Source organism: Scyliorhinus torazame, chromosome 14 (assembly GCF_047496885.1).
Source record: "Scyliorhinus torazame isolate Kashiwa2021f chromosome 14, sScyTor2.1, whole genome shotgun sequence".
In the NCBI taxonomy this organism is placed as follows: Eukaryota; Metazoa; Chordata; class Chondrichthyes; order Carcharhiniformes; family Scyliorhinidae; genus Scyliorhinus; species Scyliorhinus torazame.
Window position 1 is genome coordinate 110,695,469 of NC_092720.1, and position 16,941 is coordinate 110,712,409.

At 46.2% G+C, this 16,941-nt stretch overlaps 1 protein-coding gene across 2 annotated transcripts in view; it reads left to right on the top strand.

Annotated features, from left to right (window-relative positions):
• Positions 1–16,941, top strand: part of LOC140389958 (cohesin subunit SA-1) — a 307,419-nt gene that overhangs the window by 211,350 nt on the left and 79,128 nt on the right. Inside the window, exon 3 of one of the 2 annotated variants that reach the window (XM_072474665.1) lies at positions 1,805–1,910. The exons of the other annotated variant lie outside the window; for it this stretch is intronic. Within the exon in view, the coding sequence (XP_072330766.1) occupies positions 1,805–1,910 (106 nt within the window). The remainder of the gene's footprint in view (positions 1–1,804; positions 1,911–16,941) is intronic. 2 annotated transcript variants of the gene reach the window in all.

The following is a 16,941-nucleotide window of genomic DNA, read 5'->3' on the forward strand; positions in this document are numbered from 1 at the left end:
CTGTCTAGTCCTGTTAGAATTTTATGAGACTCTATGAGATCCTGCCTCATTCTCCTGAACTACAGCGAGAACAATCTTAACCAAGTCAATCTCTCCTCATATGACAGCCCCGTCATCCCTGGAATCAGTCTGGTATATCTTTGCTGCACTCCCTTGAGAGCAAGACCATCCTTCCTCAGAAAAGGAGACCAAAACTGCGCACACTATTCTAGGTGTGGCCTCACCAAGACCCTGTATAATTGCAACAACACATCCCTGCTCCTGTACTCGAAACCTCTCGCAATGAAGGCCAACAGACCATTAGCCTTCTTTGCCGCCTGCTGCACCTGCATGCTTACCTTCATCAATTGGTGCACAAGGACTCCCAGTTCCCGCTGCACACTTCCTTCTCCCAATTTATAACTGTTCAGGTAGTAGTCTGCCTTCCTGTTTTCACTTCCAAAGTAAATAACCTGACACTTATCCAAATTATCCTGCATCTGCCCACTCGCCCAACCTGTCCAGATCATGCTGCAGGATCTCTGCATCCTCATCACAGTTCACCCTCCCATCCCACTTGCTATCATCTGCAAACTTTTTGATGTTATATTTTATTCCCTCATCCAAATCATTAATATATATTGTGAATACCTGGGGTCCCAGCATCAATCCTTGTGGCACACCACTAGTTACTGCTTGACAATTTGAAAAGCACCCATTAATCCCTACTCTTTGTTTCCTTTCTGCTAACCAGTTTTCTATCCACCTCAATACACTTCCCCCAATCCCATGAGCTTTAATCTTGCACAATAATCTCTTATGTGGGACTTTATCAAACGCCTTTTGAAAGTCCAAATATACCACATCAACTGGCTCCCCCTTGTCAACTGTACTAGTTACATCTGCAAAGAATTCCAACAGATTTGTCAAGCATGATTTCCCCTTCATAAATCCATCCTGACTCTGACTGATCCTGCCACTGCTTTCTAAATGTTCCGCTATAAAGTCCTTGATAATGGATTCAAGAATTTTCCCCACTACCGATCTTAGGCTTCCTGGTCTATAATTCTCTGTTTTCTCTCTACCTCCCTTTTTGAATATTGGAGTGACATTAGCTATCCTTCAATCTGCAGGGACAGTTCCAGAGTCGCTAGAATCCCAGAAGATGACCTCCAATACATCCACTATTTCCAGAGCCACCTCCTTAAACACTCTAGAATGCAGATTATCAGGCCCTGGGGATTTATCCGCCTTCATTCCCATCAATTTTCCAAGCACCATTTCTCTACTAGTATTGCTCCACAGCAAGCACACCTGGCTCCAAAATTAAAATCAGTTTGCAGAGTTAAGAAATGGGCCTTTTCTGCACAGAAGTGAACAGCCCAGACTTCACCTACTTCCTTGTAAAAAAAAAAAAAAATCTTGTTGGTTGGGATATTCTTCTTCTGTTTCAGAGTTTTTGAAAAGAATTGTGATTTCTTTACAGTTGAATTCCTCTCACACTCAAGTCAGAATGGCGCCAATTGGGTCATGGGGTGACACACGACAATGAAGTAAAATGATGCTTAATCAAATTAAAATCAAAACAAAATACTTGAATCATCAATATTGGCCCTAAAAACTGGGCGACTTTAAATTGAAATAACATTGAATGGGAAATTTACATTTTTGAGGACTTTATTGCAGAATGTAATTTATTCCATGGTACTGATAACTGATATAACTTTTGCATTATTTGTTGTTTGGTGGTGTCGTTGATTGGAAGAATTGAAATACGAAGTATTTCCTTAATTGGACATTATATTTCATGATCCTTAACTTTCAGGGAGTCAACTAATGAAACAACCATTCATTCCGATGTTACTGGTGAATTCGAGGATCCAGAGGCAAAAGGACGTAAGCGCAGAGCTCGCGGTCCTGGCAGGCCCCCGGTATGAATTTCTAAACTAGTATCGATATTTTTTTGTAAAAAATCATGTATTAAGTGTGTCCTGCATTTATAAGCACTTACACTGGAGGTATCTAGCGCCAAGAAAGAGATAAATCTATCAATTAAACACCAGAGTAATGCAATTCACATAAAGGTAAAACATTCCAAATATGATTATTTTCAAAAAGTGGAAGAAAGATCTTCATAAATGAAATTTTAACACAAAATTTCCCAGAATTCATTCATTATTTTTAGTGCATTTGTGATTTTGAAATTTGTGTGGATAGCATATTTTATCCATTACTCTTGTCCTCCCAAACCATCAATATAGATTGTAAGTAGCTGAGGCCCCAGCACTGATCTTTGCAGCCGCTCACACCTGCAACTCCAGGAGCCCTTACTTTGTGCATTAACCTTTTGAGTGGTATTTCTTTTAGAAATCCAAATGTACAACATCTACTCTTCCCCTTTATTTACCCTACTCAAAGGGAGGTTGAGCAATTAGGCCTTTACTCACTTGTGTTTAGAAGAATGACAGGTAATCTAATTCAGGTATATAAGATGATAAAAGGTATTGACAAAGTAGACGTAGAGCAAATGCTTCCTCTTGTGGGGCAATCTAGAACGAGAGGTCATAGTTTTAGGATAAGAGGTAGCAGATTTAAAACAGAGATGAGGAGAAATTACTTCTCCCAATGGATCATGAATCTGGAATTCACCACCCATGATGGATGCCTAGACATTGAATAAATTAAAGACGGAGTTAGACAGATTTTAAATGTTTATTTTTCTTTTTTTTTTTAAATGTAGAATTCTCAATTCATTTTTTCCAATTAAGGGGCGATTTAGCATGGCCAATCCACTTACCCTGCACATCTTTGGGTTGTGGGGGTGAAACCCACGCAAACACGGGGAGAATGTGCAAACTCCACATGGACAGTGACCCAGAGTCGGGATTGAACCAGGGACCTCGGTGCCGTGAGATAGCAGTGCTAACCACTGTGCCACCGTGCTGCCCTAGGCAGATTTAAAATTAATAATGGGTTGAAGGGTTATGGAGAACAGGTGGGAAAGTGGAGTTGAGGCCGAGATGAGATCAGCCATGATCGTATTGAATGCAGAGCAAGCTCAAGGAGCTGAATTGCCCACCCTCCCGCTCCTAGTTCTTATGTACTTGTTACATCCTTCAAAAAATGAATAAATTGACAAACGCCACTTCCCTTTCATAAAACCAGACTGATTCTATTTCTAAACATTTTCAAGTTTTTTTTAAAACTAAAAACTAGTCGGAAATTTAAAAAATAAAATAAACTAATTAAATAAAATTGAGATGCTGGGCCAGGTGATGTGTTGTACCTGCATCATGTTGGAGCTGGTGCCCCATCTGTAGCAAGTTTTGGTTGCTCAAGGAACTTCGACTCCAAATTATAGAATCCCTACAGTGCAGAAGAAGGCCATTCAGCCCATCGAGTCTGCAGCGATCCTCTGAAAGAGCCCCACCCTATCCCCATGATCCATTAACCCCACCTAACCTTTTGGGTACTAAGGGGCAATTTAGCATGGCCAGTCCACCTAACCAAATCTTTGGACTGTGGGAAGAAACTGGAGCACCCGGAGGAAACCCTTGCAGATACAGAGAGAAAGTGCAAATTCCACATAGACAGTCACCCGAGGTCGGAATTGAACCTGGGTCTCTGGCGCTGTGAGGCAGCAGTTCTAGTCACCATGCCGCCCCTGAGGAACTGGAGTCTGGGCAAATACAGGTATCCAAGAGGTAGGGATGAGATAACTGACCACAGCACCGTGGTACAGGGAGCCATTCAAATGGGGGGAAGAAGAGAAATGCAGTCGTGGGATAGAAATGTGATTGGGGATATTATGGTTGCGGACATAGGCACTGTTCTCTATGACCAGGATCGAGAATCGATGTTGCCTAATTAGTGTCAGGGTTTGGGCTATCTTATCTGGGCTGCAGAGGAACTTGGAGTGGGATGGGAAAGATTTAGTTGTTGTAGTCCACATAGGTGCCAACGATATAGCTAGAATGAAAGAGGTTCTGCTGAGGGAATATGAGCAACTAGGGGCTAAATTTAAAAAGCAGAACCAAAAAATAAATAATCTCCGGATTACTATCTGAGCCAATGGCTAATTGGTCAATAAGATTAAAGAGGTAAATGCGTAGTTCAACGGTTGGTGTGCAAGAAATGGGTTCGAATTCACAGGACATTGACACCAAAGAGGGAAGGAGGAAGCTGGCATCAAGGAGGGAAGGAGGAAGCTGTGCCAATGGAACGGTCTTCACCTGAATCGTGCAAAGGCCAGAGTCCCCTCAAATTGCATAACTAGGGCTGTAGATGAGGCTTTAAACTAAATAGTGGGGTTGGGGGGGGGGGGGGGGGGGGGGCGGTGTGGAGGGGGCAGATGCGTGGGAAATTAGAAAATCAAAAGTTAAAGGAGAAGGTAGGAGGTTAGTAATGAGATGGATTATTACCAGAAAATAAAAGGAAAGGATGGAATCTGAATCGTACAAGAGTCGGTAAATTCGATAATAGAACAAACTTAAAGGCTTTGTGTCTGAATGCACAAAGCATTCTAAACAAAATTAATAAAGCAGCACAAATGGAGACGAGGGCTATGATTTGGTGATGATTAATGAGACATGGTTACAAGGTCTGGGAGTTAAATATCAAAGGGTACTTAGTGCTTCGGAAGGATAGACAGAAATGAAAAGGAAATGATGTAGCTTTGCTTGTAAAGGAAGGGATCAGTACTGTAGTGAGAAATTATATAGGCACTGGAGATCAGACGTGAAATCAGTCTGGGTAAAAATAAGAAATTGCAACGGAAAGAAGTCCTTTGTGGGAGTAATCTATATGTCCGCAATGGGGCACAGTATAAACCAGGAAATATTGGAGGCTAGGAAGAAAGGTATGACAATAATCATGGGTGATTTTTAATAGGCATATCGACTGGATTAATCAAATTGGCATGGGTAGCCTCGACTGAGAGTTCACTGAATGTATTAGAGATTGTTTTGTAGAGCAATATGTTGTGGAACCAACCAGGGAGCAGGCTACTCTGGATTTGGTATTGCATCATGAGGATGGATTTATTAATGACCTCATAGTTAAGGATCCTCTCGGGAAGAGTGATCGTAGCATGATATAATTTCAAATTCAGTTTGAGGGTGAGAAACTGGAGTCCCCCTGTAGCGTTCTGGAGTTAAACAAAAGTAATTATGTCGGCATGAGGACTAATTTGACCCTAGTGGACTGCGAAGAAAGACTAAAACGTAGGAGAGTTTATGAGCAGTGGCAGTCGTTTAAGGTGATGTTCAGTTCCTCCCAACTAAAATGTATTCCAGAGAGGACAAAAGATTGTCGGAGGAGTGAAACATCCATGGCTAAGCAAAGAAATTGAAGATAACATAAAGACAAAAACTAAGGCATACCATATTGCAAAGGCCAGTGGCACTCTGGAAGATGGGTAAACTTTTAAAGATCAACAAAGGGTTATTAAAAAAGAAAAGGTAAATTATGAAAAAACTAACAAAACATCAAAAAAGATAGCAAAAGCTTATATATATAAAAAAAAGGAAAAGAGTCGCTAAACTGAATGTTGGAACCTTGGAGGATGAGACCAGGGAGTTTATAGTGGGGACACAGAAATGTCAGAGACACTAAATCAGTATTCTGACACACAGTGGAGGACACTAGTACCATCCCAATAGTAACAGGTAATGCAGGGATAATAGTAAAGGAGGAACTTTGAACAATCATCGTATGAGGAGCGGTTGGGGACTCTGGGTCTGTACTCGTTGGAGTTTAGAAGGATGAGGGGGGGATCTTATTGAAACTTACAGGATACTGCGAGGCCTGGATAGGGTGGACGTAGAGAGGATGTTTCCACCAATAGGAAAAACTAGAACCAGAGGGCACAATATCAGACGATCCTTTAAAACAAAGATGAGGAGGATTTTCTTCAGCCCGAGGGTGGTGCATCTGTGGAACTCTTTGCCGCAGAAAGCTGTGGAGGCCAAATCACTGAGCGTCTTTAAGACAGCGATAGATAGGTTCTTGATTAATAAAGGGATCAAGGGTTATGGGGAAAAGGCAGAAGAATGGGGATGAGAAAAATATCAGTCATGATTGAATGGTGGAGCAGACTTGATGGGCCAAGTGGCCTAATTCTGCTCCTATGTCGTATGGTCTTTTCATCAATAGGGAAAAAGTACTAAACAAACTACTGGGATTGAAAGAAGACAAGTTCCCAGGGCCTGATGGCCGACATCCGAATGTCTTAAAGTAAGTGGCAGCGGAGATACTGGATCCATTGGTTATAATATTCTAAAATTCCCTGGATGGGGGAAAGATTCCAGTGGACTGGAAAAATGCTAATGTAAACACCCTTGTTCAAAAAGGGAGGGAGGCAGAAAATAGGAAATTATAGACCAGTTAGTTTAACATCTGTCATTGGGAAATTGTTCAAATCCATCATTAAGGAAGTAACAACAGGACATTTAGAAAGTCAAAACACAATCCATCAGAGTCAGCATGGTTTCATGAAGGGTAAAATGTGTTTGGCTAATTTGCTAGAGTACTTTGAAGATGTAACAAGCCAAGTGAATAATGGGAATCCTGTAGATGTGCTATATCTGGACCTCCAGAGGGCATTTGATAAGGTGCTGCACAAAAGGTTAATACACAAGGTAAGATCACATGGGATTAGATGTCATTTATTAGGTTTCATAGATAGATAGAATTTACAGTGCAGAAGGAGGCCATTCGGCCCATCGAGTCTGCACCAGCTCTTGGAAAGAGCACCCTACCCAAGGTCAACACCTCCACCCTATCCCCATAACCCAGTAACCCCACCCAACACTAAGGGCAATTTTGGACACTAAGGGCAATTTAGCATGGCCAATCCACCTAACCTGCACATCTTTGGACTGTGGGAGGAAACCGGAGCACCCGGAGGAAACCCACGCACACACGGGGAGGATGTGGAGACTCCGCACAGACAGAGACCCAAGCCAGAATCGAACCTGGGACCCTGGAGCTGTGAAGCAATTGTGCTATCCACAAGGCTACCGTGCTGCCCATTGAGCTTGGATAGAAGACTAGCTAACCGATAGAAGGCAGAGAGTAGGGATAAATGTTTTTTCTTCTGCTTGGCATGATGTACGTAGTGGGGTGCCACTATTTACAATATCTGTTAATGACATGGATGTCGGGATAGAGGTACTATAGTCAAATTTGCAGATGATACTAAAATAGGTGGGATAAGAAGTTTCAATGAGGAAATAAGAAATTTACGAATGGATGTAGATAGGCTAGATGAGGGGGCCAAAATTTGGCAGATGGAGTTTAATGTTGACAAGTGTGACAAAAAATGGAAAGGCAATGTATTCTCTAAATGGAGAGAAAAGTCAAAATGCTTTGTTGCAGAAGGACCTGGGTATCCTTGTGCATGAATCACAGAAAACTAGCATGCAGGTACAGCAGGTAATAAGGAAGGCAAATGCAATTTTAGCCTGAATAGCCAAAGGAGGAGAGGGTAGAAGTAGGAAGTGTCCCTTTAACTGTACATTGCTGAGATCGCACCTGGAATGCTGTGTGCAATTTTGGTCCCCTTAATTGAGGAGTGATGTAGTTGCAATAGAGGCAGTTCAGAGAAGGTTCATTAGATTAATTCCCCAGATAAGAGGTTTGTTTTATGAAGAGAGATTAAGCAGTGTAGGCCGATACTCTTTTGTGTTTAGAAGAATGAGAGGAGATCTAATTCAGGTATATTAGATGATAAACAGCATTGACAAAGTAGACGTAGAGTAGATGCTTCCGCTTGTGGGGCAATCTAGAACGAGAGGTCATAGTTTTAGGATGAGGGATAGCAGATTTAAAACCTAGATTAGGAAAAATTACTTCTCTCAAAGGGTCGTAAATCTGTGGAATTCACTACCCCAGGATGCGGTGGATGCTGGGACATTGAGTAAATATAAGGAGGAGACAGACAGATTTTTAAATAGTAATGAAGGGTTATGGAAAATGGGCAATAGACTGGAATGGAGGCTGAAAGGAGGTCAGCCATGATCATATTGAATGGTGGTACAGGCTCGAGGGCTGAATTGCCTACTACTGCCCCTAGTTCTTATGTTCTAATACCATCAGTTTGTAAGTGCATCGTTAAATCAATCTTGATAATAGATTCCAACATTTTCCTGACAACTGAATTCTTGCTAATTGACCTGTAGTTTCCTGTTTTCGCTCTCCCTCCTTTCTTGAATAACGTTATATTTGTTAACTTTCAATCTGCTGAAACTGTTGTATAATCTAGAGGAGTTTGGAAATCCATAACCAGTCCATCTGCTCTTATTGAACCCTCAGATGTAGACCATCAAGTCCCTGGATTTGTCAGCTTTTAGTCTCTTATGTTTCTCTGCTGATATTAATTACCTCAGGCCCCTCACTTTTATTCGCTCCTTGGTTACCCTCCCATTTCTGGTATGTGATTTCTGTGTTTTACAAAATATTTATCCAATTTCTCTGCCATTTCCTCATTTCCCATGATATTCTCTGCCTCTAACGGGCCAATGTTTACTTTGACTTCCCTTCCTTTTATATATTCATGAAAACTCTTGTAATCTATTTTTTATGTTGCTGGCTAGTTTACTCTTCCAATCCTCTTCGCCTCCTGTCAGGTGGCTTTCTGGTTCTTGATACTTCTCATAGAAGAGCTGATGGCATAAATGGTCAATTGAAGATATTCATCTGTAGAGAATCCAACCTTTATAAGATAAGTCCAATAATATTTGAGGAAGTCATGTGATTTCTTGTCTATAGTGTCAATGTATCCTGTGATCAAACTTCCAGGAATACCTTCAACCAAATGTGGTATTCCTATTCTTTCCGCATGCCATGTACTGATGATCTGATAGCCCCCTTTCTACCCCCAGCATTTTAAACATTAACAGCTGCAACACATGAGAGAAGGGGCCCCAAGATCAGAACATCTTACCCTCAATGAAAAATGGTCCTCGGATGAAAATGTGTTAGCCGTGGCTCAGTTGGTAGCACTCTCTCCTATGAATCAGAAGGTTCTGAGTTCAGGTCCACGCCTGTATTTGAGCACAACAAACAAAACATTTCAGTGCAGTACTGTGGGACTACTGCACTTTTGGAGGTGTTGTCTTTCAGATGAGAAGTTAAACTGAGGCTCTGTCTGCCCTTTCAGGCAGGCATAAAAGACCCCAAGGCACAATATCAAAGGAACGCAGGAGAGTTGTCCCCAATGTCATCACAAAAATATGATTATCTGGTCGTTATCACATGATTGTTTATGGAAACTTGCTGTGTGCAAATTGGCTGCTGCATGGTGACACAGTGGTTAGCACTGCTGCCTCACAGCGACAGGGACCTGCGTTCAATTCTGACCTTGGGTGACTGTGTAGAGTTTGCATTTTCTCCCCGTGTCTGCGTGGGTTTCCTCTATGTGCTCCGGTTTCCTCCCACAGTCCAAAGATGTGCAAGTTAGGTGGGTTAGCCGTGCTAAATTACTCCTTAGTGTCCAAAAAGGCTGGGTGGGGTTACTGGGTTATGGGGATAGGGTAGAAGTGTGGGCTTAAGTAGGGTGCTCTTTCCAAGGGCCTGTGCAGACTTGATGGGCCGAATGGCCTCCTGCACTGTAAATTCTATGAAATCTATTAAATCTATTTCCTATATTAAAAGTAACATTTCAAAAGTACTTTCTTGGCGACAGGGTGCTTTGAGAAGCCTGGTGGGCATGAAAGGCACTGTATAAATCAAAATCTTCTTTCACCCAATGAATTATGAATCCCAACATACAGAAAGAACTGAAATCGCACCCTGCTGGCAGGGTTGCAGAATTAGGGATGATCTCGGGTGAGCTCAAGAACACGGAAAATAGTACAGCCAATGGAATATTTTAGTTCGTATTTTTGCTGTACATACAATGGTAATTTGGAAAATAAGTACACCTTTGTATTTGGTGTCTAATTTACAGGTTTCACTGTATTACTTTGCCGATAGAGGCAGTGTTCTGTCTGATCTAAATTGTGCTTTTCAAAACCTCATATCCCAGTCATCACGAAGACTGCACATTTTTACCTTGGTAATATCATCTGTCTCAGCTCATCCAATCCCCATTGAAAGCTATCACTTCAGGCTTAATTGCTGCAACCATTTTCTATTTTAAAAAATATATATATTTTATTAAAGTTTTCAAACACAATTTTTTCCCTTACAAATCAACAAAAATGGTAACATGATAACTGCTATATAACATTGTTTAGCTAACATAGTAAACCAACCAAATAACACTTAAGTAATGCTCCCCCCTCTCCCCCTCCAAAAACACAAACAATTTACCCCCCCCCCCCCCCCCCCGGGTTGCTGCTGCTGGCCATCTATCTTCCCCCTAACGTTCCGCTAGGTAGTCGAGGAACGGTTGCCACCGTCTGGTGAACCCTTGAGCCGATCCTCTCAGCGCAAACTTCATCCGCTCTAGTTTTATGAACCCCGCCATATCGTTTATCCAGGCTTCCAGTCCGGGGGGTTTCGCTTCCTTCCACATGAGTAAAATCCTACGCCGGGCTACTAGGGACGCAACGGCCACAACATCGGCCTCTTTCGCCTCCTGCACTCCCGGCTCATCCGCTACTCCAAATATAGCTAACCCCCAGCCTGGCTTGACCCGGACCTTCACCACCTTCGAGATCACTCCCGTCACTCCCCTCCAGTGCCGGACACAACCAAAACATATGTGTGTGGTTTGCCGGGCTTCCCCCGCACCTCCCACACTTGTCCTCCACTCCGAAGAACCTGCTCAACCTTGCTCCCGTTATGTGTGCTCTATGCAGCACCTTAAATTGGATCAGGCTAAGCCTGGCACACGAGGAAGAGGAATTTACCCTGCTTAGGGCATCAGCCCACAAACCCTCCTCAATCTCCTCCCCGAGCTCTTCTTCCCATTTTCCCTTCAGTTCGCCCACCAGCTCCTCCCCCTCTTCTCTCATCTCCCGGTATATCCCTGACACTTTGCCCTCCCCGACCCACACCCCCGAAAGCACCCTGTCCTGGTTCCCTTGTGTCGGGAGCAGCGGAAATTCCCTCACCAGTTGTCTCATGAACGCTCTCACCTGCATATATTTAAAGAAATTTCCCCGGGGCAGCTCATACTTTTCCTCAAGCGCTCCCAAGCTCACAAACGTCCCATCTATAAATAAATCTCCCACTCTCCTGATTCCTACCCGGTGCCAGCTCTGGAATCCTCCGTCCAGCCTCCCTGGGGCAAACCTATGGTTGTTCCTGATCGGGGACCACACCGAGGCTCCCAGCACACCCCTCTGTCGCCTCCATTGCCCCCAGATATTTAATGTTGCCGCCACCACTGGGTTCGTGGTAAATTTTTTTGGGGAGAGCGGTAGTGGCGCCGTCACCAGTGCTTTTAAACTCGTTCCTTTGCAGGACGTCATCTCCAGCCTTTTCCACGCCGCTCCCTCTCCCTCCATCATCCACCTACGAATCATCGCCACGTTGGCGGCCAAATAGTAATCGCCCAAATTCGGCAACGCCAGTCCCCCTCTGCCTTTGCTACGTTGTAGGAACCCCCTCCTTACCCTCGGGGCCTTCCCTGCCCACAGGAAGCTCGTGATGTTTCTATCTATTTTTTTGAAAAAGGCCTTAGTGATCAGTTTAGGGAGACATTGGAACACGAATAGGAACCTCGGGAGGACCATCATCTTAGTCGCCTGCACTCTGCCCGCCAGTGACAGCGGCTGCATGCCCCACCTCTTGAAATCCTCTTCCATTTGTTCCACCAGTCGAGTCAGCTTGAGCCTGTGTAAGGTTCCCAACTCCTGGCTATCTGAATCCCCAGGTATCGGAAGTTTCTTTCCACTCTCCTTAGCGGTAGGCCATCTATCCCTCTACTCTGGTCCCCAGGGTGTATCACAAAAAGCTCACTCTTTCCCATGTTAAGCCTATATCCCGAGAAATCTCCAAAGTCCCTAAACATCTGCATGACCTCTGTCATCCCCCCCACTGGGTCCATCACATACAGCAGTAGGTCATCCGCGTAGAGTGACACTCGGTGTTCCTCTCCCCCTCTAATCACCCCTCTCCATTTTCTGGAGTCTCTCAGCGCTATGGCCAGTGGTTCAATTGCCAGCGCGAACAGTAATGGGGACAACGGGCATCCCTGTCTTATTCCCCTGTGTAGTCGAAAATACTCTGACCTTTGCCGATTTGTGACCACACTTGCCGTTGGGGCCCCATAAAGGAGTTTAACTCAACTGACAAACCCCTGCCCGAACCTGAACCTCCTCAGCACCTCCCATAGATACTCCCACTCCACCCTATCAAATGCCTTCTCTGCATCCATTGCTGCCACTATCTCTGCCTCCCCCTCTGCTAGGGGCATCATTATCATCCCTAATAGCCGTCGCACGTTGACATTTAATTGTCTCCCCTTTACCCTGTCTGGTCTTTGTGCACCACCCCCAGGACACAATCCTCTATCCTCGTTGCCAGCACCTTTGCCAGCAACTTGGCGTCCACATTTAGCAGTGAGATAGGCCTATAGGACCCGCACTGCAGCGGATCTTTATCTCGCTTCAAGATTAGCGATATCGTCGCCTCCAACATTGTCGGGGGTAGGGTCCCCCCTTCTCTGGCCTCGTTAAAGGTCCTTACCAGCAGCGGGGCCAACAAGTCCACATATTTTCTATAAAATTCCACCGGGAACCCATCTGGTCCCGGGGCCTTCCCTGCCTGCATGTTCCCCAGCCCCTTGGTAACCTCGTCCACCCCAATCGGCGCCCCCAGGCCTTCCACCTCCTGCTCCTCCACCCTCGGGAACCTTAATTGGTCCAAAAACTGCCGCATCCCCTCTTTTCCCCCCGGGGGTTGGGACCTATATAGTCTCTCGTAAAAGGTCTTAAACACCTTGTTTATCTTCTCCGCTGTCCTCTTTCGCAGCTGGTGGGCCAACGGCGACTCACCTTTTCCCCATATTCATATCTCATCCCCTGTGCCTTCCTCCACTGTGCCTCTGCCCTCCCTGTGGTCAACAAGTCGAACTCCGCCTGGAGTCGTCGCCTCTCCCTGTATCGTCCTTCATCCGGGGCCTCCGCATATTTTTTATCTACCCTCAAAATCTCCCCCAGTAGTCTTTCCCTTTCCTTGGCCTCTGTTTTCCCCTTGTGGGCCCTGATGGAGATCAGCTCTCCTCTGACCACCGCCTTTAGTGCTTCCCATACTACTCCCACTCGGACCTCCCCCATCGTCATTGGTCTCCAGGGACCTTTCGATACATCCCCGCACCCTTCCGCAGACTCACTCGTCCGCCAATAATCCCACATCCAGTCGCCAGAGTGGACGCTGCTCTCTCTCCTCTCCTAATTCCAGGTCTACCCAGTGTGGGGCATGATCTGAAACAGCTATAGCTGAGTACTCCGTTCCTTCCACCCTCAAAATCAGTGACCTTCCCAAAACAAAGAAATCTATCCGGGAGTACACCTTGTGGACATGGGAGAAGAAGGAGAACTCTTTGGCCATCGGCCTAACAAATCGCCACGGATCCACTCCCCCCATTTGGTCCATAAACCCCCTAAGCACCTTGGCCGCAGCCGGCCTTCTTCCGGTCCTAGATCTAGATCTATCTAACCCTGGGTCCAACACGATGTTGAGGTCCCCCCCCATTATCAGGTTTCCTACCTCCAGGTCCGGGATACGTCCCAGCATCCGCTTCATAAATCCCGCATCATCCCAATTCGGGGCATATACGTTAACCAACACGACCTCCATTCCCTGCAGTCTGCCACTCACCATCACATATCTGCCACCACTGTCTGCTACAGTGTTCCTAGCCTCGAATGACACCCGTTTCCCCACCAGTATGGCCACCCCTCTGTTCTTTGCATCCAGCCCTGAGTGGAACACCTGTCCCACCGACCTAACTTGGTCCGCCACCTTCAGGTGCGTCTCATGAAGCATGGTCACGTCTGCCCTCAGTCCTTTCAAGTGCACGAACACTCGGGCCCTTTTAATCGGCCCATTTAGGCCTCTCACGTTCCACGTGATCAGCCGAACTGGGGGGGCTGCCTGCCCCCCTCCCCTGTCGACTAGCCATCACCCTCTCTGGGCCAGTCCCACGTCCCGGTTCCGCGCACCCACCCGTTCCCCAGGCGGCGCATTCCCGTCCCGACCACCTTTTCTTTTACCAGTTCCTTTTCGATCTCTGCAGCAGCAACCCAGTTATCCCCCCCCCCCCCCCCCCCCGCGCTAGATCCCCATCTGGCATGATTACTCCCCCCATATTGCTTCCGAAAGTCAGCTGACTTCAACTGACCCCGGCTTCTCCCGCTCTCTCCTTGACCCCCCCGTGTGGGGAACTCCCATCTACCTTGCACCTATCTTCCCGCCATCATCTTTCTGGCGCGGGAACAAGAAAAATAAGCCCCGTGTTCTCTAGAGCCGTCCCGCCCCTCGTGGCGCAGCTCCCTCTGCCACCCCACTCCCATTCCCCATCCCCCACCTAGGTCTCTTTCCCCCCCCCCACCGGCGCCCACATTTCTCAATGTCCCCCCCCCCCCCTCCCCAATTTACATCTCTATATACATCAGCATTGTCGTTTCCCCTCCAACATCAGTCCCTCAGTTCTGATCCAGTTTCTCGTTTTTAATGAAGGTCCATGCTTCTTCCGCCGTTTCGAAGTAGTGATGCCTCTCCTGGTGTGTGACCCACAGTCGCGCCGGCTGCAACATCCCAAACTTCACCTTGTGTAGTACCTCCTTGGCTCGATTAAAACTCGTCCTCCTTCCCGCCATCATCTTTCTGGCGCGGGAACAAGAAAAATAAGCCCCGTGTTCTCTAGAGCCGTCCCGCCCCTCGTGGCGCAGCTCCCTCTGCCGCCCCACTCCCATTCCCCATCCCCCGCCTATGTCTCTTCTTCCCCCCCCCCCCCCCCCCCCACCGGCGCCCACATTTCTCAATGTCCCCCTCTCCCCAATTTACATCTCTATATACATCAGCATTGTTGTTTCTCCTCCAACATCAGTCCCTCAGTTCTGATCCAGTTTCTCATTTTTAATGAAGGCCCATGCTTCTTCCGCCGTTTCAAAGTAGTGATGCCTCTCCTGGTGCGTGACCCACAGTCGCGCCGGCTGCAACATCCCGAACTTCACCTTCTTGTGTAGCACCTCCTTGGCTCGATTAAAACTCGCCCTCCTTCTCGCCACCTCCGCACTCCAATCCTGGTACACCCGTACCACCGCATTCTCCCATCTACTACTTCGTACCTTTTTGGACCATCTCAGAACCACCTCTCTGTCATTGAAGCGGTGAAATCGCACGATCATCGCCCTAGGTGGTTCTCTCGCCTTTGGTCTCCTCACAGGGACCTGATGGGCCCCTTCCACTTCCAAGGGGCCCGAGGGGGCCTCAGCTCCCATTAGCGAGCGTAGCATCGTGCTCACGTAAGCTCCGCCGTCTGCTCCTTCCACTCCCTCGGGGAGACCCAGGATCCGAAGGTTCTTTCTCCGTGATCTGTTTTCTAGGACTTCAATCCTTTCAATTCACTTTTTGTGGAGCGCCTCGTGCGTCTGCATTTTGACCGCCAGGCCCAGGATCTCGTCCTCTTTGTCCGTCACCTTCTGCTCCACCACGCGGAGCTCCATCTCCTGGGTCTTTTGTGTCTCCTTGAGCCCCTCAATTGCTTGTAGCATCGGGGCCAGCACCTCCTTTTTAAGCAGCTCCACACACCGTCTTAAAAATTCGTCTTGGTCCGGCCCCCATGTCGCCTGGGCTCCCTTCGCCGCCATCCTTTTTTCCTTCTGCCCCTGTCCTCGAGGATTCTTCGCGATCTGGCCGCCGCCGCCGATATTTTTCTTTTTCGTTGGGGGGGACTCCCTGTTGTCTCACCCCACACCGGGTTTTGTCCCGAAAAAAATCCCTGTTGGGGCTCTTAAAAGAGCCCGAAGGTCCGTTCGAGCTGGAGCCGCCGAAACGTGCGGCTTAGCTGGTCATCGCCGCAACCGTTCATGTTCACTGCAACCATTTTCAATGGACACTCAAGTGCCATCAGTCATCAACTCCAGCTTGTCAAATTCCACTATTTCACACTATGTCCTATTATTTTACCTCTGCATTGCTCACGCTCAATGATGCCCTGCTTCCCAACATCTTGAACTCAAAACTTCATTCTCGTTTGTAGTTTGCAACCTTTCTAGCACTACTTTGAATTGCAATGTCATATATTTATTATATACATCTCTTTTCATGTTTTTCTTGTTTCTCCTCTGCATTTAATGCCTCAGAGAGTATAATGAATCTTATTATCTCATCAATCAGAATGTCACTACCTTTTTGATCATGTTGTTTGGCTGATTTCTCTCTCACTTCAGATGGTTAGCAGTGTGACTAGGCCTGGGGTTTGGGGGAAAGACATGCTGAGGTCAAGATATGATAATGATTCTGCTTGATGTTTCAGCTCAGAGAGTTGAGCAAAGGACCGCTAAAGACAAAACTGAGTAGGGAACTTTGAAGGGTGAAAAGTGTTTGAAGAAAACGGCTACGGAAGGTGAAGAGCTGAAGATTTGTCAGAATGCTTATACTCTGACGCATTTACTGTTAGATTCCCATTGGACCAGGGTAAAGGTATTGCTGCCTGTTAGTGGGGGAAGTTATTAATCATAACTTCCTGGTTTACCAATATTGCATTTAGGAGGTATCTCAATAATGCGCTGGGAAACCTCTCTAGGAAGTTCCCACGTAAGGGTTTACCTGGCAATTGCCCTGAAGTGTTAATTTCCTCTGGACAATTGCACTGGGCTGGGAACGATCCGACAGAAGCGATTTAAATCACTAACATCAGATGGTTCTGCCAGTTTTACCCTGATTGTTACTGAAAGAGTTGATGGGAAAAAAAATCACTTCTAACTCCAGAGTAACTTGGATTGGATTGGATTTGTTTATTGTCACTTGTACCGAGGTACAGTGAAAAGTATTTTTCTGCGA